This window comes from Hippocampus zosterae, chromosome 8 (assembly GCF_025434085.1).
Source record: "Hippocampus zosterae strain Florida chromosome 8, ASM2543408v3, whole genome shotgun sequence".
NCBI classification, from domain to species: domain Eukaryota; kingdom Metazoa; phylum Chordata; class Actinopteri; order Syngnathiformes; family Syngnathidae; genus Hippocampus; species Hippocampus zosterae.
This window is the reverse complement of record NC_067458.1, coordinates 21774357-21795796: the sequence shown is the minus strand read 5'-3', so window position 1 is coordinate 21795796 and position 21440 is coordinate 21774357. Positions and strand designations below refer to the sequence as shown.

At 44.8% G+C, this 21440-nt stretch overlaps 2 protein-coding genes across 6 annotated transcripts; one reads left to right on the top strand and one right to left on the bottom strand.

The window, feature by feature from the left end:
• Positions 1–54: 54 nt before the first annotated feature.
• erich3 (glutamate-rich 3) lies at positions 55–10594 on the bottom strand. 2 transcript variants are annotated; one of them, XM_052072990.1, is made up of 13 exons: positions 10348–10594; positions 10050–10143; positions 9349–9474; positions 9170–9241; positions 8575–8700; positions 8252–8398; positions 7772–7993; positions 7434–7614; positions 5990–6176; positions 5085–5233; positions 4582–5004; positions 3952–4089; positions 55–3869 (listed from the first exon to the last, which is right to left on the bottom strand). In XM_052072990.1, exons 1-13 carry the CDS (start codon positions 10365–10367, stop codon positions 847–849), a joined length of 4908 nt encoding a protein of 1635 aa, XP_051928950.1. In that variant the 5' UTR covers positions 10368–10594; the 3' UTR covers positions 55–846. The 2 variants fall into 2 exon arrangements, with proteins under 2 accessions (XP_051928950.1, XP_051928949.1); XM_052072989.1 differs by lacking the exons at positions 8252–8398; positions 8575–8700 and having other exon boundaries at positions 10348–10515.
• A 4549-nt stretch (positions 10595–15143) lies between these two features.
• LOC127605519 (LIM/homeobox protein Lhx8-like) lies at positions 15144–21350 on the top strand. Of its 4 annotated transcripts, none has more exons than XM_052073106.1 (7): positions 15144–15243; positions 17216–17320; positions 17725–17846; positions 19176–19393; positions 19691–19794; positions 19861–19956; positions 20082–21350. In XM_052073106.1, exons 1-7 carry the CDS (start codon positions 15181–15183, stop codon positions 20307–20309), a joined length of 936 nt encoding a protein of 311 aa, XP_051929066.1. In that variant the 5' UTR covers positions 15144–15180; the 3' UTR covers positions 20310–21350. The 4 variants fall into 4 exon arrangements, with proteins under 4 accessions (XP_051929066.1, XP_051929068.1, XP_051929065.1 ...); XM_052073108.1 differs by having other exon boundaries at positions 19173–19393; positions 20094–21350; XM_052073105.1 differs by having other exon boundaries at positions 19173–19393.
• The last annotated feature ends 90 nt before the right edge of the window (positions 21351–21440 follow it).

The following is a 21440-nucleotide window of genomic DNA, read 5'->3' as shown; positions in this document are numbered from 1 at the left end:
CGAAAATCCACACTGGAGGTGAGTAAGACAAATAAATAATCTATTTAGGAAACCCTTTTCATCATTTTAATGACAAACAATGACGTAACATTAGCGCTCGTCAAGCCGTACTCTTCAGAGGAACGTGAAATTCATGTTTAATTGGGGGAACGTCGCCCAAGCAGCGAAGTACTGGGAGACCGGCCGCTGTCAATTATTAATTTTGGGAGGGTTGAATGCGAGCAGGAGGATCCGCTTGCAGGTAAGAGACCATTTCATTCGATTGTGAACCAAGCCTGTTTGAGAAAAGACTTCTTTAACGTGATCATGACTAGAAGCACTCAAACAATGTAAAGTAAATTCAAGCGACAATGCTGGTTAATTTTTCAACCTTGTTCTGTTTTTTTGTTGTTGTTGTTCTTGTCGATGTTATTATTGTCTTGGTTTTGTCATAATTGTCTCGGTGTTGGTCTCGATTTGGTTTCTACTTTCAAAAATATTTGGTCAGGCCGTGGTTTCGGTGAGTTCTGGTCTCGAGCAAGTCATGGTGCCAGATATTGTGGTCTTGAGCACCACACTTATAATAAAGTGCACCTTGAAATGCTAAGGGAATCATTTATTTGTTGAACAGTTACCAAAATATTTCCCCCGGGGTTTTGAGAACCACTGATAATATACGCAGTGATTCCTAAGAACCACTTGGCAATCATGGCCTTAAATATTTTTGGAAAAAAAGTCTACCTATGCGATACGGATCATGGCCATATGTGAATCAAAGTTTGCAAGCTCGCACAAAGTAGCCACTTGATTAAATAACACCCCTGCCGGGAAATGTTTCCAGTCGAAAACTGCAGACCAACATGCTGGCTAATGTCCACTCTCGGGTCTGGACGATGCCAATAAAGGATAAGAACTTGGACCCAGAGGCATTTTGTTCAATGACCACACGCTCAAACGGTCTTGACTGACGATATCGTCCGTCAGCCGCGTTCTCCGGGTGACGGACGCTTTGTCCTCGACATCCACGTGACTTCCGACGTCTGAACTGGACGTTTGAAAAAGGCTACGCGCGGTTAGCTCTTCTTTGTCATCCGGAGATGTCGGCCCTTTGACTTTCTCGTGCGCAAGATGCGTTACGTTTTCGGGAGATCCATTCACGCCTTCGGTTGCCGTGGGCTCGACATCCGAGCGGGGCGCCTTTTCAACGATTTGCTCCGCAGTCTCATTTTTGATTCCCGGCATCCCGTCTGTTGATTCAGCCGCGTCTTTCGCAAGAGATCCTTTACGCTGGTCTTTGGCTTTGAGCTTCGTTTCATTCTTGGTGTTTAGTCGGAGCGCTTTCACGTCATCCTCCACGTCGTCATCGGACACCTCCCAGTCGTCTTTTGTGGGATTTCGCTCCGGGTACGACTGAGCTTCACCTTTGGTGTGACTCACTTCCGCTGCCTTGGCTGCAACCTTCTCATGGGATGTCTCAACAATTTTCAGAAGCTCGGAGGATTGTCTGGTCTCCTTGCCGCCACCCGCGTCGGATTCCCTGAGGTCTTCCAGAGGTTCAACAAAAGTTTCAAAGAACTTAGACGCTTGATGTGTGGTTAACCAGTTGGTGACGAGCTCCGTGCTACTTGCTCTTGCTAGCGCCTCTGGACGTTCCCCATGCGGGAGCTGGTTGACCGATTGAGAATTTGACTGTTTTCGGGTTTGGAAGAGGGCGCTTGCTCCTTCCTCCGAGGCTTTACCGGCTTCCTCTGTCCCAGCCTCAGCCCCCGGCAGCTCATTTTGGCTCGGAGGTTTGGAAGACGTTTTCTCTTTGGGGAATGTTTCAACCGCCGCGCCGACTACGGATGACGGACCGGCCTTGTTTTTTGGAGTTTCTTTAACGACCTCGTCGTCTTGTCTGTTTCTTTTTGAATCATCGGAGTCGAGCTCCTGGATTGCGTCAATTCTCGGTGCTCCGGTTTCGGAGTCGTTTTTATCCCGCTCTATCTCGGCACCGCCTTCTACCCGACGGACATCTTCGTTTTTTTCCGACTTGACGTCCAAACGTTTGCGTTCCGCCGACTCTTCATCAGGCTCTCGTCCTTTTTCACTTTGCTCCGATAAATTGTCCCCACGTTTGTCCTGGTGAGAGCTACCTTCTTCTTGAGTGGACGTTTCCCTGTTTTCAGCGTCCACTTGACTCCGTTGACCTTTTTCCATGATCCGAACTTTGTCCGCCGTCGTCTCTCCCGTCGCGCTCGTCATATTTGCTTCTCGAAAGACACCAACATTCCCCATCGTAGCAATTCTTTGGTCCTCGCTTTGCTCTTCTGACGTTTTCTCCGCTTCCTGGGCATCCTTCGTTGATTCTCGTCGTTGCTCCGTGTCGGAGTTGACAACCTTCTCCCGTTCAGGGTTAACGGTTGCATTTGTGCCTTCTTTTGCTTTGTTCGGATCTTCCCGTTTACTTTGCTCCGTGTTAGCAACGCTGGATTTGTCGATTTGGCCACCTGTCTCCGTCTCGGCAGGAATAATATCTTTGTCGTCGTCCGGACCCGTCACAAGGTGACTTTCCTCGGCGTCGTCCGGGGTTGCCTTTTTGATTTCTTCGCCGTCGTCGGAACGCACCGTCAATTCGCTCGCGTCTTTACCCGCATCGTCTTTCTCTGCCGGAGCTTTTTCTTTTTTATCGTCGGTGGTCAATTTGCTGAATTCTTCACCTTCCTCGATCTGAGCGTCAACTGTTTTCTGTTCTTCGTCATTGTCCATCGCATTTTTTCTTTCTTCAACTTTGTTTTCGTCTTCTGTTGCTGCTTCATTTTCTTCTTCGTTATAAACGGTTGCTTTGTCCAGTTCTTCTCCTTCCTGGACCTCGGAAGTAACAATTTTCTCTTTGTCATCTTGAGAAACTTCAATTTCTTCGGCTTCATTCTCAACTTTTCCCGTCACTTTACTTTCGTCGTCGTTAACTGTAGTTGCTTGTTTGATTTCTTCACTTTCTTGGGCCTCAGCGCAAACGATGTTCTCTTCTTCGTCCTTATCGGGTACGTCTTTACTTTCTTCAGCTTGACGTGCCTCCACGATGGCTTTTTCAATTTCTTCACCTTCCTCCCTTTGAGCAGTAATCACGACATCGTCTTTGCCCGTCCCATCTGTACTTTCTTCGGTTTCCTTCTCGTCTTTCCCGATCGCAATTTCTCCATCGCCCGCGTTTGTTTCCTGAACTTCACTGGCCTTTTCTTCATTGACTTTTTTGCCCTCCGCGCTCTCGTTTTCTGTCTCAGTTTTTTCCGATTCATCGGGCTCATCTCGATCGAGGGTTGCCACCGCTTCGCCTTGGTTGGTTTGTGTCTCGTCTTTTGGATCCGCTGGAGTGTTTTCTATATTTGGGCATTCCTCAGTTTGACTTCTGTCCCGTTCACTTTCCTCGTTTGCCTCACGCGGCTTTGTTTCTTCTTCCTCTTTGCGACCGCGTTCCTCACTTTTGACCGCGGGATCGTCTCGTCCTTCGCTCGTGGCCTCAATATCAACCGATGCTTCTTGGTCCTCTTGCACTCTGACGCCCTCGTCCTTGACGTTGTCTTCTTTAGAAACCGTTGCCTCCGGCGTTGCTTCGAATTCCGATCCTCCGGCAGTCTCCTCTGCCTGCGTCTCTGTTGTCTCTCCGGTTGGCTTTACCTCTGAGTCAGCACCTGCAATTTTCTTTTCGACGGAGATAGCCGAAGCATCGTCAGGAGACTCAAAAGTCCCGTCGCCTTCCTCCATTTTCTCCTCGGAATCGCCTCCATCTTTGGCTTCCTTCACTGCCTCCTGTTCCGTTCCCATCTCATCTTTAACATCGTCAGAGTTCTCATGGGGTTCTTCTTTCGGCTCAGACGCTTCGGCGACTTGAGATTCCATCAGAACAGCTTCTGAAAATGCACACAAACAGGTTGTTTTAGTTTTTTCCCTACCCAACAAGGATCCCAAAAGCGAGGAATTAAAGTTTCATACCATCTTTTTTTAGCTCCTGGCCTTGGTCTGCCGATGGCAGCGTCTCCTCTTCGGTATTGGTCTCGCTCAGCTCTGGCTCAAATCTACACTGCGACTCCTTCGGGATGGCTTCGGCGAGCTTTTCCTGCACAGATTTGGCTTGGGGAAGACCAAAGTACACAGCAAATGCGACAACGTCAGCCACTTAGGGGACATTCATGGAGGTTTTGAAAAGAAAGAGACCCAGCGAGGAAGCATAAAATCACACACAAACACTCAACATCGAAGATCTTTAATTGGGCGAGGTGCAAACAGAATCAGAGTATCAAAAGCGTGCAAAAGTACGCGCACAGACGTGAAATCAGGATTGGGCACAAAGAAGACATTTTCCTTCCAAAACACCAAAGAAAAAGAAAAGACGTTGAAACGGCTTCAACTAAAACAATCAACTACAAATACTAAAATCAATCAGAGACGAAACATTTTTTTTTCCGCTGACTTCATGCAGTGCAGTCATGCAAATGACAAAAAAAAAATTCACACCACCAAACCAATAAATGACATTGAGGATTTTTTTCCAATTATCCTTCACCATCTCATTTAATGATATCTCATTTTAGATTGAGGAATACGTTGCTTCCATTTACTTACCCCTCTCCAGCTCCTCCGACTTGCTCTCTTCTTCTGCCTCGGGGCCCTCTGTTTTCTCCCGGCTCTGTTCTTTCCCACTAGCGGCGGAGACGTCCACATTTGTGCTCGACACGGCAACCGCGGCTTCTTCTGGGTTCACGTGGTCTTCCTCCTCCACGATTTCCTCTTGAAGGATTTCCTTGGCTTCTTCTGCTTCTTCCTCGTCCTCTGCGGAGTCTTCGACGACCTCCGCTTGGCTCTCCTCGCTGGAGACGGAACCCGAACGAGGCCTCGTGTCATCCTCTTCTTCGTGGTCGCCTTCAGAGTCCAATGAAGTTTTGTCTTGAGCCTGCGCGTCAGTTCCTCCGCTCGCAGGTGAAGCTTTCTTTTCGTTGAATCCCTCGACGGCGACGTTGTCATCTCCTTCAAAGTCTTCGTCATAATCTGCACGGCGAGATGATTAGCTTTCGGTCCTTCCGGGACATAACGCGTGTGCTTCTTCATTTTCATTATCATCATCGTACCGTCTCCGTTTTTGTCGTCTTGTTGCGGCGAGGTGCTCACGGGTCCTGAGTGGGCTGTGCTCCCGGCCTCCTCGAGTCTTCCTCCGGCATCTTGGACTTTCTTGGGTGGAGGAGCAGGTTTCCTGTCCAGCCCCATTGCGATGATGCACCTAAAACATGCGAGAAATTGCGTTGATGTCTTTTGTTATCGATATATCGTCCCACGAGGGGCAATTGCATTGGTCAACAGCAAATTTGAATTTGGGGATTGCTTTTTTCAGAGAAATATTTTTTGATGCTGATCTCAAAAAAGCACATCACGTTTTTGAGCTATTTTTATTTTATTATTATTTTTTGACCTTAAAAAGCTTGCACAACATCAATTTGTGTTGTTTAAACTCTAGCCATGTTACCGGAAAAAAATTCCACCTCTTGTTAAACCGAACCCTTGATTCATAAAAACTACAAGTATTTCTAATACAATGTAAATAAAAATTTAAAATTTGAATAAATAAACTACAGTGAAAAACAATGTTTGATTAAAATATGTCCCCCTTTTTTATTTATTTTATTTTATTTTTTTAATATATACTGTATATAATCGTTACAATCCTACAGGGGAAAATGTATGAAAAATGAGAAATTTTAAATTGATGTTAACAAACTACAATCAAAATCAAAATGTGTCAATTTCATGTGAAAAAATGAAGCATAAACTCCTACAATATTTGTTTCTTTAACTTTGCAGCATGTTTCAATGTTTCTTTAATTTTGGGAAATAAATTTGACTTATTTCAAACCCTAATCGGGAAATGCAATTAAAAAAAAACAAAAAAAATATAACGGAATAAACTTGCGCCATCAAATGTCATTTAAAAGCTTGAACAAAAAAAAGAAAGCAAACGACGAAGCGCGCCTTCCCTCACTTGTAGCAGGGCGATGCCCGCTCGACGGCGCTGAAGCCAAAGTGTCCGTGCCTGCCGCCCAGTCGGGGGCCTCGCCTGTGCTTGAACTCGCAACAGGAGCTGAGGCGCTCCGCTTGCAGGCCGTTCAGGAAGAAGGTCAAGCTAAAGGGGAAACCTCGATGTCGCCTCGACACGAACTGGAACGTCTCTGAGGTGAGAACGGCGGGCAGAAAGGTCAAGCGGGAAATGACGTGGCGTTCTGCGTGAACATTTGACTGTGACACATCGTTTAAGCCGGGCGGCCCGGTAGTCCAGTGGTTAGCACGTCGGCTTCACAGTGCAGAGGTACCGGGTTCGATTCCAGCTCCGGCCTCCCTGTGTGGAGTTTGCATGTTCTCCCCGGGCCTGCGTGGGTTTTCTCCGGGTGCTCTGGTTTCCTCCCACATTACAAAAACATGCGTGGCAGGCTGATTGAACACTCTAAATTGTCCCTAGCTGTGAGTGTGAGCGTGGATGGTTGTTCGTCTCTGTGTGCCCTGCGATTGGTTGGCAACCGATTCAGGGTGTCCCCCGCCTACTGCCCGGAGACGGCTGGGATGGGAAGATGAATGAATGAACATCGTTTAAGCAGTTTCAATGATAGTGTTTTTGTGAAGATTTTTAATGACTCCAACATGGACGTTTCTGTTAGCCCATCAATGGTGTTTCTCATTATATGTTAGCATTAAGCTATCGCGGTGAAATTATATGGTCTGGTTAAACATTTTGGTGATTACGTTGACAATTAATTAAATTTTATGCCTGTGTGGGTGTTGTAGGGATTAACTTTTTTTTTTTAACATGGTCGGTCTAATTTTGGCATTTCCAGCGCTCCCCCCGCAACAATCGTTGGTTCACATGTACACTCAATCCATCATTTTCCACACATTCGCATTTAAAGCCTTTAACGTCACACATAAAAATTAATCAAAATCCCTGTTATTTTTCTGAAGCACTGCTACTTTTGACAATAACAAATCATTGTAAACGAAAGGATGTTTTTCATTCTGACGACGTTTTGAGCAGGCGCAAAGTAGCACCAACGACTGGTGTGGAACGCTTACTAATTTTTTTTTTCCTCCCTTAAGTATCGGTGGCAGGTATTAGCAGCCTTCAGTACCCGATACCTGAAAATAAAGCGTGTTATGGAGCATTTATTCCCTGATGTCTACTTATGTTTTTTCAAATGAAAGGGACAATTTTCACCTCATCTCTCAACCACATTTGGATCTACCTCTATTTCCATCTTTAAAAAAAAAATAGCCATTTCGTATTTCCATGATTGTTGAAAACCGGAACAAGACTATTCTGACAAATCGAGGAGTATAAAGTACACACATCAGTTTTTCAAAATATGGTGCAAACAAAAAAGTAAATCCTACAAGTAAAGTACAGTTGAGCACTTTTGTTTCTCGCCACCACTGACCTCCTTCACGGAGCTTGCCCTTATACACGCAGAGGTTCTCGCCTCCGCAGTGTTGCTGAAAGACTTGGACCTCGTCCCTCAGGTCCTCCGCGTCATGGGAGAGGTGCACAGATTTACCGAAATACACCATGGTGACTCGCGCTTTGCTCGTCGGCACAGAAGTCCTCAAAAGGGACTGCTCCTGCAGTCAAACGACACACTGACATGACGCTTTCTTACTGTATCTACACCGAAACTTGCGGTGCCGTGAAAAAAACAATTGCCTACTTCCAGATTCCAGATTTTTTTTAACTTTCATACCACACAATTCATTTTCTCTCGCCAGAGACAACTTAGACCTCATTGGCGTCGACCGCGCCGATGGTAGCGGCGGGGCGCAATCGTCTGCGGCCCCCGAGACCGGGAGTGCCGCCCGGAGTGCAGCCGGGCCCCCTGACTTTCTTCTTGGTGGCAGGAGGGAGCGGCGTGGCAAAGTTGTTGATCACCGGCAGGTAGTAAGGTGAGATGCCGGGCGGGGGGTCCCATGGGATGGACTCGTGCTTCCTGGACTCTCTGTCCGTCTAGGAGAGAAGAAAGGCCGCATGGTGAATATTCAGTACAAAGTCGGCCATATCACGTTGGCCTACTTCCTGTGGCTTGACCAATCAGATTTGAGATTTGTCCTCACATGACATCTTCATTTTTCTGTCCTCTGATTGGTTGATGAGAGGAAATTTGTTCCAGCATACTACTCTCCAAAATCATGTTTCTTTTTGTTGTTTTACTTTGGTGCGATTATTACATCAAAGCAGTCATGCGAGTGTTTGTTTTGCTCTCACGGTGCATCTGAACGGCGGGTGCTTGTCACCGAAAGCCTCGTTGACCCTGCGAGGGGAGCCGCATTTGTTATTGCTGCCGTGGATTGGTTTCAAGCGCGCGGGCCGCTGCATCTTTCCTGGAGCCGTGTTGGGTCGAGAGGAACATGGCTGCGCACACGCATAGGACCGCCCACTTATTATTCGATCTTACTTAGTCAAAGGTGGTAGTAGTACTTGCACTCTGGACTTATGTAGAAGTTTTTGTGTCAAAATAAGACTCGTGAAAATCTTAGTCAAAATACAGAGTGCAGTATCCACCTCTTTCCAATCTCTTTTGGACTCACAGATTCTGAGGATCCGAAATGACCGCCCACGGGTCCTGAGTGCTGTTTTCGGACAGCCTTCGCACCCACGGGCGGGCGTGGCGACATCAGTCGGACATCGTCTTCAAATCGCCTTGTGCGTGCCACCTTCAAAACCACAGTGGTGTGCGGTATGTCATGCTCGTACAGTGAACCTCATTTTATCACGCCGGATACGTCCCAATTGTTGGAAAGACAAAAAAATAAATTATATTTGTCAATTATTTTCCATCTAGTTTTTAACCCTATGATGGTCAGCCTCTGCTATATTGCAGTTGTCCGTGTTGTATGCCGCCGTTGCCAGCCTCCTCGCTTTGTAGCAATCTGCTACTTCCTTGACAGTCGCGCCATGTTTTTGTGGTTTGATCACAATTAATACAGTACACTTTTTGAGACTTGGAGGCGTTTAAAAACATGTGGGAGGAGTCAAATATTTTCCAAATGCTGACTCTCGATACCTCAGATTTTCTCCCGTTGTGAATGGGTCTGCAACGTATTCCCCGGGTGTTCACTGTACACGCTCCAAATTAAGTCAACGCGGAGACACGAAGCGTCCATTCACATGCAAATGACTCACCTTCATCTTGTGCACTCGCTCCCTCCGGGCAAACTCCTCCAGTTTTCTTTTGATCTCCGTCTGATGGAGACGCTGTGCGGATAAGGGGAGCCAATTAGCATGACTCATTATGCCGCCAGATGCTGACATTGTTTTTGTGTCTGGAACAACGTGTTCCAACTCTCTCACTGCCCACCCACCTCCATCTCCAGCACCTTGAGGAAAATGGCCTGAGCCAGGCACTCTCGGACATGTTTTTGCTCGGCTCTCTTAAGTAGCTTGTGTTTGTATTCCTTATCTGGGACGATGTGCCCACTCCTGGTGATCTAAGGACAATAAAACTCTCCCAGCTGAACTAAAACTGTTTCCAAACTAACAAACATTATTTCACGATGTACACCAACAATGACGGTCTTCGGATTCAATGAACCCGTGTTGCTTTCTGTTGGCGTAAAAAGCAGGATTGAAGAAAATTTGAAATTCTGTCACCTTAAGCAAAAAAAAAAACGGGGCTGATCTCGAAACAAACAAACAAACAATTCCTTCCTGTTTTCGCTCTTCTTTCAAATTGACAGTGGAAAACGTCAGCGTGTCGCCACCTAGTGGCTGACATTAGAATTACGCCAAAATAAACATGTGCAACAACAAAATAGTTATAAATTGCGCCCTCCAGAAATTCACACATTTTTCGACAGGTGGGTGCAGAATAGAATCTTACTCAATTTGTCAGTGAAATTTAAATTTGCAACGATCTGTAATGGCGGACGGATGGCAGCTTTGCGCGCTCTTAAGTTAAGGTGCCACTATACTCGGGGAAAAAAGTTGTGGTGATGTAAACGAAGACTTCCACACGATCAGACATTACTTCTCTGCAAATGTAGGAAGCGATCTCGTGACGTACCAGTCCGGCTCTCTGCAGGTGTCTCCTGATGCGAGTACTGCTGAAATAGCCGGTGAGGTGTTTGTCTGTCAGGCTGTTGTAGGCTGAAATAAGCCTGCGGGGGGAAAAAAGAAAACAAATGCGACATAATCCCGGGACACACATTTTTGCATCAGGTTAAAAATGAGCAGAAACTTCTTGTATCGGAGCCTAGCCCAAGCCACTTAAAAAAGAAAAAAAGTGGATGTGTAGTGTAGTCATCACTAAAATAACTACTTGTGACTCCCAAACATAGAGAAGCAAATCAAATAGCACATACCCCGGATTGAAGTGACTCATGGTGCTCGTTGGCTGTCCGTCTCTTTCAGATCCGTCAAATTTTCCAGCTCGCAGGCTCCCCGCGGCCTGTGCTCGGCCGACGGGAAGGCAACGCAACCCGGCAGAGTTGAGACGGCGCACCAAATTCTCATCTGATCCCCGACCGGAGTCGCTGCCGTACTTCTGCTGGTGTGGAAGCGGTGACACTGGGCGGTTGCTATGGGAGACCACGTGACAATGCTGCCAACCGGGCTGGTTTCCACTTACATGCACACACACAAACACGGAGACAGTCCCACTGGCATCAAACTAAACGGCAGTAGTGCTGACCTACATTTACAACACCAGTTTCTAATATTTGTTCCATGAAGTTGTCAGTTGCGCTGCTGTTCTGGAATTTGTGTAACTGAATGATAAGAATGAAAATGTATTCAATCATTTGAACTCTTGACATGATTGCTATTGTAATTTATCCAATTTAATTTAATTTCACTTTTATTATTCTGACTACTGCAACTAAAACGACTGCCATGACATTATTATAAAATTGTAAAAAAACAAAACTAAAATATGTAAAAATTTGATCAAAACCAAGAAAAAATCCCCCACTCACATTGTTTTAAACTGCATTTTCCAACCCACATAATAAAAAAAAAAACTCACCTGCCTTTGGTTTCACATGGATGAAGATTGCAGGTCCTCCGAGCCCCTCTAGAGGACATAAAGAGAATTACAAAACCTTCATTTTCTCGGGGAAATACTGCGGCCTATAAAAAGGATGAAACCAAAAGTGAACTTTCCACTTTTAATCCAGGAATACAGTTTTAGAGAACGGTATGAAAAGTGAACGTCTTTTCTGAAGATGCGAAAACAGATTTAACCTTGATCTCAACCTTAGTGCCTTTGATTAATAATTTTTAAAATTTTTATTTTATTTGGTTTTTTTTACAGATACCAGATTTGACCAGGGGGTGGAGCCATGTTTCTTTCATGAGACGTCAACGCCACTGGGGATGACTTGTGTGCCAAATGACATGATACAATACAATGGTACCTTGACTCACGACATTATTTTGTTTCGTGACCAAACCCATCAAAAGAAGATGCCTTAGGCAGTCAGTTGAAGGTTACTGTCAAACAAAGAGAATGTCACTTTGTGTATTTTAAGAGTTGGCCATAGGAAAGTCTGCTTAGCTAAATGGCAACAATCAATGTGGAATGCCATAGATGGGCGAATTTGAACACAAGCAAGGGAGATATTCTTTATCTTCTACAAATATTGACAAATAATTCTGCAGTTTATTTCGGCAATGAAAATCGGAAGTGTTTCAAGGTCATCTTGGTTTTTGCCGAAGGTTATTGGATGTCAAATACTTTTCAATCCTGCTTTTTATGCCAACAGAAAGCAAAGGCTGGAGGTTTTCATAATGCACGTCTCTGAACATGATTATTGATGCGTTTATTAGTTTTTGGAGAAAAAAATTCAAAAATGCAAACATACACTATTGTTCTTTTTTTTACAATATTTTTGAGTTATCCATTCCTTTTGCTCTCCCTCAGTATATGCTTAAATACAATTATATTATTTTAAAACTGTGTTGAAAGATATTTGAAAATAATTGAAGTACCCTAAATGCGATACAAAACATGCCAAGATAGTATTTAAATAGAAAATGTCTGTATTGCAGATTTCATTTATGGTGGGGGGTGGTCGGTTTTTGGATTTTGTCACTCCCGAACACAGAGTATAACCTTGCATAGTTGCCATATATTTGAACAAAAGTGTGAAGGCCTGTTTAAACATCAGGTAAGAAGCAATCGGGGCTGCTGGAAATTGAGACAGATACGCTATGGGCCCGCTAAACACCGTAATCAAGTCGGCTTGCCTTAAAATAACAATTAGCCAGCAAAAAGAAGAGGCATGATTATAAATTCCATTCTGGGGTGGAAAAAAGATTCCCGGTTGTCGACGGGGGAGATCTCCGGGGGGTCCGACGGTTTTGGTGATGGAAGGAGGGGGGTTGAGTTTTTGCAATCAGCGTTAAATGCAGCCGTTTTATGGCTGTGTGATTGTCAAGTGGCCCATTACTTGTTGATAAGAACGTCCCCCCCCCCCCCCCCCTCCCCGCATGTGGCCCTGATTGGGGCTGAGCATGCTGCTTCCCACTCGCGCCGGCCCGGCGCAATCAGGCCCCCTTTTCAGCCCACTGCCATTTTCACTGCTGTGATCATCACCCCTGGGCCCGCACCCTACTCAGACTACCCCCCCCTCCCCCCCCCAAAAAAACCCCACTCCTCCCCTTCAGATTCAATGAGTAGCCATTTACCGCAAGGAGAAAAGGTCGCGCTAATCTGCGGGTGTCAATTGTAGTCTAACCTGTCGCCCTGATTTCAATTAAATAAAGGAGACGAGGCAAAGTCTGCGTGGAAGAAACGCATTAAGAAGAGCTTCAGAGGTCAAATGCTCTTTGCTTGGAGAATAGAATGCCGGCGATAATGCAATTTATTTTATTTTTTTTAAGTGATTTGTCTTTTGTCTTGCAGAACCCCAGTGCGCTTCAGCTAAAAATCACAAAATAATGGCCGACTCGGGATTGTCTGGTAAAGAGCAGAATTCATCGTTCCATCAATCACAACAAGTTGTCCAGGTCCTGAAGAAGCGAATCAACCCTGTGACCATTTGCACGACCACTGCCATGTTCGAATCTTGGTATGATGTTCTTTTTCTAAAATGCTGCGTTACGTTTACCTTCCAGAAAGTTGCTCTTTAGTGTCATCAATCTAGGGCGGCCCGGTAGTCCAGTGGTTAGCGCGTTGGCTTCACAGTGCAGAGGTACCGGGTTCGATTCCAGCTCCGGCCTCCCTGTGTGGAGTTTGCATGTTCTCCCCGGGCCTGCGTGGGTTTTCTCCGGGTGCTCCGGTTTCCTCCCACGTTCCAAAAATATGCGTGGCGGGCTGATTGAACACTCTAAATTGTCCCTAGGTGTGAGTGTGAGTGCGAATGGTTGTTCGTTTCTGTGTGCCCTGCGATTGGCTGGCAACCGATTCAGGGTGTCCCCCGCCTACTGCCTGAAGACAGCTGGGATAGGCTCCAGCACCCCCCGCGACCCTAATGAGGATCAAGCGGCTCGGAAGATGAATGAATGTCATCAATCTATCGAATATTTTCTCCAAATCTTTGGAATCGTTCACCATATGAACGTTTATTTTCTTTTTGGTCAGCAGTTTTAGAAATGACTTTGTATCCCTTTCCAGACGAATCGATGATTCAATTGTTTTATTTCTCATCTTTTCTTGGTGGCAACTTGTTGCTACTCTTTCAGCTTTTGATTGCCATATTAGATCATGAAATTCCACCGGCAGAGGGGAAACAAATACTGGCTCTGATGCCCATATACCCTCATGTGACCACAACAAGTACTGATCATCCGCACGTCATTTTTCCTTCCTTCCTCTGCCGGAGTATTTAGAACGCAACAAACTGCAGGATCCAGACGTGATGTCACAAGACAGTCGGAGGAGTTTTGTTGACATCGTTTTTTTTGTTAGCTCCACAGCCCGCTAACCGCAACGATAACACGCAAAACGCTACATGCGGTCGATTGGGATCTGGGCAACATGCGGGTTCCTATGAAGGTCGCGAGCTCCTTACTACGTCTTTACGTCTGCTCTTTTGATGATAAAACACTTGATTTTGTCACTTTTTGACCTCTCGCTATCAGAACGGGGGTTTTAGTAGGGAGCATGGCGGGGGGTTGCACTGTTGAAGACGCATTATCTGATTAAAAAAAAAAAAAAAGATAGAAGCATTCATCGGCACCGGCTGGAACAGGACACATCTTCCAAGGAGGCACGCTAGGACTGCTAAAGCCCAGCCGAGATGATGCGATACAGAGGCTCATGTAGTGTCATGCCGATGCAGGTTGGGAGCAATGAAGACCTCCTGCAAGGCAAAAAAAAAAAAAAAAGAGACACAAAACAAGTCGCGATATGTTATCTTTTAAGGACTTAATGTTGAGTCGTACCTTCAAAGGAGCAGTAGAGGAACCTGGCCATTGAAATTTGGCTTAAATGTTTGTTGAAAAGGAAGTTTGAAAATAGGGAACTGTAAAAGCTCATATTTTGCACCCGAAATTGATGTGATTTTCAGGCCATTATTTTGTCATTGTTCAGTTTGGATAAAACGATGAATAATACATTTTTTTTGTGTGTGGGGGGGGGGGGGGGGGTTGCAGTACCTGCTATTGTGGGCCGGCCTGCCAATCGTGAAAATGAGCATAACTGACTTCTATTGGAATTGCATTGTAAAAAAAAATATGTGACCAACAAATTATGCAACCTTTCATTCCCACCGAAAAAAACTCCTCACACAAACAAAATCAATATCACACACAACAAAAAACTCACAATAGTGACTATATTATATATATATGTATATATATAATAGTGAATCATTGTCACCCATGTGAACAATAATCTCTCTTACTCTTCCTAAAAGATTCCAAAAAGCCACCTCCCCCAAAAAAACAAACTCTTATCCACCAACCACCAAAAAAAAAAAAAACTAGCAAGAATGCCTCAAAAACAGCAAGAACAAGTCGGGCACAGAGATTTTATTTTTTTTTTTTTGCCCTTTCCAGCCCCTCATACCTGCGCTATTATCACATTGTACTTTTTTCTTCTTTGCACTCTTGCGGGGAAACCACACAGGCGGGCAGGGAATTACTGGGTGGGCGGGCGTGGCTAAAAGTGACATATGAAATATGAATTCTGATCCTCCCTTGGGATCCTTCACTTTGCAGGAGGAGGAGAATCGGCAGCAGCGGCAGCAGACATGCGCTGGAAAAGTGAGACCAAAGTTCAGCGCTGCATCCCGGCTGGAAGCTCCGGTGAGGAGGTGAGTACGTGGCCGGTGATGGAGGGCCCCGGGCCCGGCCGGGGTTGTGGGGGGCCGGTGGGGGGGGGGGGGGGCTCTCTCCTGCAATCCAGGAGCATCCACTCCACCTTCTCTCATCATTAAAACTCAAGCAGTTAATGAGAGCTCTTCATCTCCTTTTTTCTTTTTCTTGTTTTTTTTTTAATCACTGCTATTAAATAAATCAACTCACCTTTGTTGTAGTACCGGTGGGGGGGGGGGGGGGGGGGGGCCAAGCGTCAGCTCAAGTGTCGTCTGTTAGTCCAAGTAATGACTCCTTAAATTTGCAATTGGTGTCGTCATGGTGAGCAAGCGAGCGGGCAGCGGATGATATTTATGACGAGCGCGCCGGGGTCATTGAACGCACCGCACGCGCAAGCAAGGACACATGCGACAGACCGCATCGGGAGGAGAGAGGAACATTTCCAAAAAAAAAAAAAAAAAAGGACATGTGCGCATGTGAGGACTCCAAAGACAACTTTTTGGACGCGGGAGACCCCCCGGTAGGGATGAGGTGCCTTCACAGAAATTCTAAAAATCTACTTTTTATAAATTTTTTGGTTTTTAATTACTGCTACTTTTTGGACATGTATTTTTTTGGGCGGGGGGGATGATTTACTGCATCTAAAACAAATCAAACGCAAATTTGCATTTTCCACCCAAAACTTTAATAGGACATCAAAATGATATTTCATGTACATGCTATTGCTCCAAAATTTCTTTAATATTTTCGAGCTAAAATTAGGAGTCTTAAAAAAAATTAAGTAACATACGTAAGAATTTAGAAGGAAAATGTATGAAAATATTTTTTAAAATAAATTTTTAAGACTTACTCAAAAAAATTTTTGCATACAGTTCAGTTTTAAATTATGACTGAGACAAATATGCCATTCAGTGATTCCTTTTTTGCAATAATTTAAATTCCAAAATAGGATTTTCGATATTTATTTTGAACAAAATTTTCAGATTTATTTCGATACATGCTAATAATATAGATTATTCTTAATCCATATTTGGCCTTTTTTAAACCGAGCAGTGTTAAGGCTATATTTATTTATTTATGTTTAGGTTTTTTTTCCCAATAATGCGTTATTTTATGTGCAAAATGCTCGGAACAGAGTTGAGGAGATGTGCAGGCGTGTGAGGACTTCAAAGACAAGATTTGGGAGGCAACACGTTGTTCAGAAAATGTAAGCACCAAATTGCTATGATTTGCTTCCCAAAAATTTGGAATTAACCTTAAACTGTAATTTAAAAAATATATATTTATTTGGGGGCACGGGTGTGTAGAATTTCGCTCCCTGAGAGGAAAAGGACGTCAACGACAAAATGCAACCATCTTTTTTTTTTTTTTTTTTTTTAAGGGAGGAGGAGGTTTTAAAAATGACATCAACTTGCATTCATGTTCAAGAGGACTTTTAATGCCAATCTGCTTGTCTTTACAACATGCGTAAAACCAAAACCTACTCTTGCACTGGCATTTTCATTTTGATTTTTATTTTTACTGTAATATCACTCCCAAATGAAATCCCGTGCAATGCATTTTCTATGATTTGTCCTCACTTCGAGGTTAAAATGACGATTCGTTTTCTAAAGCAGTTACATTTGCATGAAATGCTTTTTTTTTTTTTCCTCCTTATGACATCTCACAATGTGTCACTTTCTGTGTGGAGTTTGCATGTGTTCCCCTGGCTTGCGTGGGTTTTCTCTGGGTGCTCCGGTTTTGTCCCAACATTCCAAAAACATGAATGGCAGCTCAATGCAACACTCTAAATTGTCCGTAGGTGTGAGTGTGAGCCCGGATGGTTGTTCTTCGTCCCTGTGTGTGCCCTGCGATTGGCTGGCAACCGGTTCAGGGTGTCCCCCGCCTATTTGGCAGAAGTGAAAGAGAATTTTCTGCGCAAAGAAAAGCGCTCGAATGAAACATTGCCTTTTGTTTGTGTGGCACACGCAGGTGGATGTTGTGGATGAAGACATGTCGACTGAGCCTCTTCTCGCCACGCGCTTGTGCGTGTGCGCCAGCTGCAACGAAGAAATCGTTGATAAATATTTATTGAAGGTATTTTTTTTTTTTTGATTATTGCTGTGCCGTTATTATTCAAGCCTTTGGGAGGATCTGTGCGTGTGTGTGTGGGGGGGTGTGTGTGTGTGCGCCAGCTGCCGTGCAGAAATACTGGATAGATATTCTTTCTTTTTATCTACTTAATAGAAACATTGGCGAAAAATTGATGACATTTTTTTCTTAACATTATTGTATGTGTGTGTGTGTGTGTACAATGAGGAAAATGGTGTCTTGAAATACATCCAAGGTATTTTTTTTTTTTAATTTGCATTTTCATTGCAGCTTTTGAGGTAATTGCGGTTTGCACACCTTCAGGTATTTGTGCCTCACAGGCCCCGGAGAAGAAATAAACAGTCGACTTCCTTGTGTGCATGCATGTGTGTGTTTGTGGGTGCGCGCAGGTGAGCGACCTGTCCTGGCACGTGCGTTGCCTCTGCTGCAGCGTGTGCCAGGCCGCGCTGGGAGGCCACACCAGTTGTTACATTAAGGACAAGAAGGTCTTCTGCAAGATGGATTATTTCAGGTAGACCTTTGTTCCGATTTTATTTTTTTTTCTGATTATTATTAGCTTATTACCATAATTTTAGTACAACAAAGGGATGCACAACAAGTCAGTCGAACAGCCCTCCTGTATGTCCCGAGTGATGATTATTCGATGACAGCGTGGGGTTGCGCACGTCGTTTTCACATCGACGAATATTATTATTTATTCAAAACACTGGCCAAGGTCCTTTGAGCAAATTTGGTATTTCGCAAGTGTGTACCAAACCGGTAGCCCTTCGCATGAATCCGCAGCCAAGAAGTAGATCTCATTTTTGAAAGGTTGGTGACTCCCGCTTTAAATCTACTCACTGAAAACGTTTTGAAATCGGATTCAGTTTTCACATTTTTTATATGATCTATTCATAAAAATGGCGGAATCCACAAATGTCAACCCGCAAATATGTGGGGCGTGCATTGTACACAAAATGAAGATAATAATTCTCAACAATTTTTTTTAAAAAAGTGATTAAAAAAAGAGCACAAATACAAGTCTCCTATTGAATACCAGCTTTTGTGATCCCCATCCCCCCCAAAATTGGACCAATTAAAATAATAATAATAATAATAATCACCATTAAAATGACCCGCACAACACAATCATTTTTTTTTTTTTTTGGAATCGGCAGAATTAAAAATAAACATCTGAAGAAATGCCCACGTTCATATACGAGATGTCGCTGTGAAAAACAGACTCGATTATCATTCGTGGTGTCACGTTGAGCCCGAGGCGATGAGAAATCGCCTCGTGCACAACAGAAAAAAAGACGAGGTGGATCCCCGGAGAAGCAGACAACGAAAAGATCTTGTGAGAACAAAGGGATTTTAATAAATAACAAAAGGAGCCCGAACAGGGAAAACGGTAACAGAAAGCGCTGGTCAAATAAGAACCAGGAAAAAATATGGAAGATAACCGAAAACGCTCGCGAAACGATAAAGGGCGAGGAACTACCGAGATAACAATTAGATGACAATATGAAGTACGCGAAGATTGGGGCCGTAAGGCAATAGGGCAGCGAGAAATGGTCGAACGACGAGAATAGCAAATAGCGAACAATGGCACGGTAAGGAATTCTCCGGCAGTGAGATGACTGCCGGAGTCGCCTAATAAAGGCACGTAATCAGCCCGAAATAACGGGCAGGTGTGCCGAACAGGTGGCGGGAGAACCCGCCACCTGCTGGCGAGCACGCGACGTGACACGTGGTTCATCGGAGGCGCACTGATGGCTCATATTGCGGCCACTTTCAGGGTGTGTACACTTGTGCAACCGCTTGATTTGAACCGTCGATTTTTGCGCGTGCGTCGCAGAAGGTTCGGCACGTGGTGCGCGTGCTGCGGCCGCCACATCCACGCCACGGACTGGGTGCGGCGTGCCAAGGGCAACGTGTACCACCTGGCCTGCTTCGCCTGCTTCTCGTGCAAGAGGCAGCTGTCCACCGGAGAGGAGTTCGCGTTGGTGGAGGACAAAGTGCTCTGCAGGGTCCACTACGACTGCATGCTGGACAAGCTCAAGAGGGCCGCCGACAAAGGTGACTTGTCAATCAATAACACAGGTCAAGGGTCAATTTGAATCAGAGATGGCTTTCGTTAGCCTTTGTTGCCTTCAGCCTTATCGCGCAAATGCTAATCAGCGTTGCTAACGTTTCTCATAGGCTAATATTGCTGGCCTCAGATTGTTCATGTGTATGAAAAAAAAACGACAGTGAGGCAAGGGGGCAACTCTTCGATTCGATCGAATCGTCGATGCGATCGTTTTTCGAAAGATTCAGTAGTCACGGCCCTCAAATAATTCAGGTTGTATGATAAACTTGTTATGATCATGGCAGGCAACGGCGTGAACATGGAAGGCGCCGTACCCACCGAACAAGAAATTAACCAGCCCAAACCTTCCAAGAGAGCAAGGACCAGCTTCACTGCCGAACAGCTGCAGGTAAAAAAAAAATTCAATTAAATCCTTTAGTTTCCCTCATTAATAAAAATATATTTGCAAATGTAGGTGATGCAGGCGCAGTTTGCCCAGGACAACAACCCGGATGCTCAAACGCTGCAGAAACTGGCCGAGCAGACGGGCCTCAGTCGACGAGTCATACAGGTTCAGCCCATCGTCAACATACAAAAAAAATATGATCACCCGATAACCATGATTCGGAAAATAATCCTCATATGATCATCTAGCATGACGATGTACAGTATGTGAAGGCAGACTCGATTGTCCAGGTGTGGTTCCAGAACTGCCGAGCACGCCACAAGAAGCACGTGAGCCCCAACCACACGTCCGGCGCCCCCCTTACCTCTCTGCAGCCCGCCCGCCTGGCCCCGCCCACGCCCACCCCCGAGGAGCTCCAGTACACCACCTACGAGGGTCCGGAAGGTTCCATGTTGTCGGCGCTGCACTCGTTCCTCGACAGTGAGCACCAGGCTTTTTATGAACTACTATACGAGTGACTACTTTTCACCCGAATCGGCATTTTTTTTTCACCTCACAAAAACGGTGTGTGGCACGGCAATGCAAAGTGTCATGCGCTGATTCCCAAAGTGCAGTACGCCGGCTCCCTCTAGTGGCATGCAAGAGAATCACTAAATCAAATGTTCCGATTGTGACGGCGGCTTCAACTTTTTTTTCTCAATCCAGTCCATTTGTTCAGCACGGTTAAGTTTCAAGTGCGAGATATTTGCGTGTTCAGAAAGGCTCATAATTGCCTACAGAGGCCACAAGAGGGCAGCAAAGCACTATTTTTCATTCAGGGAGGCTGTTTTATAATCTAACAGAGGCAACTCTCCGCATTACATTTTATCCATCCATCCATTTTCCGAACCGCTTGATCCTCACTAGGGTCGCGGGGGGTGCTGGAGCCTATCCCAGCCGTCTTCGGGCTTTGCTGTAATATCTGAAAAAAAAAAACATTGCTTTGGCGTCATCTTGTGGCATCCCAGTGCCGAGAAATCAGGCAGAGGTCAATTGAGGAGCTTCAGAGATAAAAGTTGATGAAAGATTAAAGGCAAATGTACTGAAATGTTCAATCCAACTGAAATGAACTGCATTACGGCGGTGATTCTTTCTTGTATCACTTGAGCTACCGCTGGTGGTTCCAGTAGCACAATTTGACCATCACTGGCTGAGATTTTTCAGGTGTACCTAATGAAGTGGCCAATTTAGGGGGCCGTGCTAGAATATAGGACACAATGGATTGAACACGGTTTCTTTCTTTTGTAATATTATGAACGCGTCATTTGTGAAAATGTTCTGATCATTGCAAACCGTGAGACATTCTATCCATGTCGCCTTCCTCAAAATGTTTGATTTTGTTTCATATTGTGAAGCCTCCCTGCCTGGAGTTGCTAAATATTCGTGAAATCTCCTCAGAACGCAGCCCTCAAAATCTGCTTACCAATCGCAAATGGGATGCATCTGCAGGTTTGCAAGTGTAATTTATTGTGTGTATGTGGAGCGTCTTTGATAAAAATAAATGTCTAATTTCACAAACACCGAGAAGTGATGAAAGGGTTAACAATTTATGAGCGTGTTAAATTTTCCACCAACATTAATTTTTAAAAAAAAGTCAATTTCAAGAATCT

Bases quoted from the DNA above. Each gene is read 5' to 3' on its own strand.
- erich3 (XM_052072990.1), bottom strand. From the start codon at position 10,367: ATGAGTCACTTCAATCCGGG. The intron at 5,234-5,989 runs GTGAGGGAAGGC...CGCATGTTTTAG, and splicing joins CGGGCATCGCCCTGCTACAA to GTGCATCATCGCAATGGGGC. The intron at 4,090-4,581 runs GTAAGTAAATGG...GTCTTCCCCAAG, and splicing joins GTCGGAGGAGCTGGAGAGGG to CCAAATCTGTGCAGGAAAAG.
- LOC127605519 (XM_052073105.1), top strand. From the start codon at position 15,181: ATGCGCTGGAAAAGTGAGACCAAAGTTCAGCGCTGCATCCCGGCTGGA. The intron at 17,847-19,172 runs GTAGACCTTTGT...CGTGCGTCGCAG, and splicing joins TGCAAGATGGATTATTTCAG to AAGGTTCGGCACGTGGTGCG. The intron at 19,795-19,860 runs GTAAAAAAAAAA...TTGCAAATGTAG, and splicing joins TCACTGCCGAACAGCTGCAG to GTGATGCAGGCGCAGTTTGC.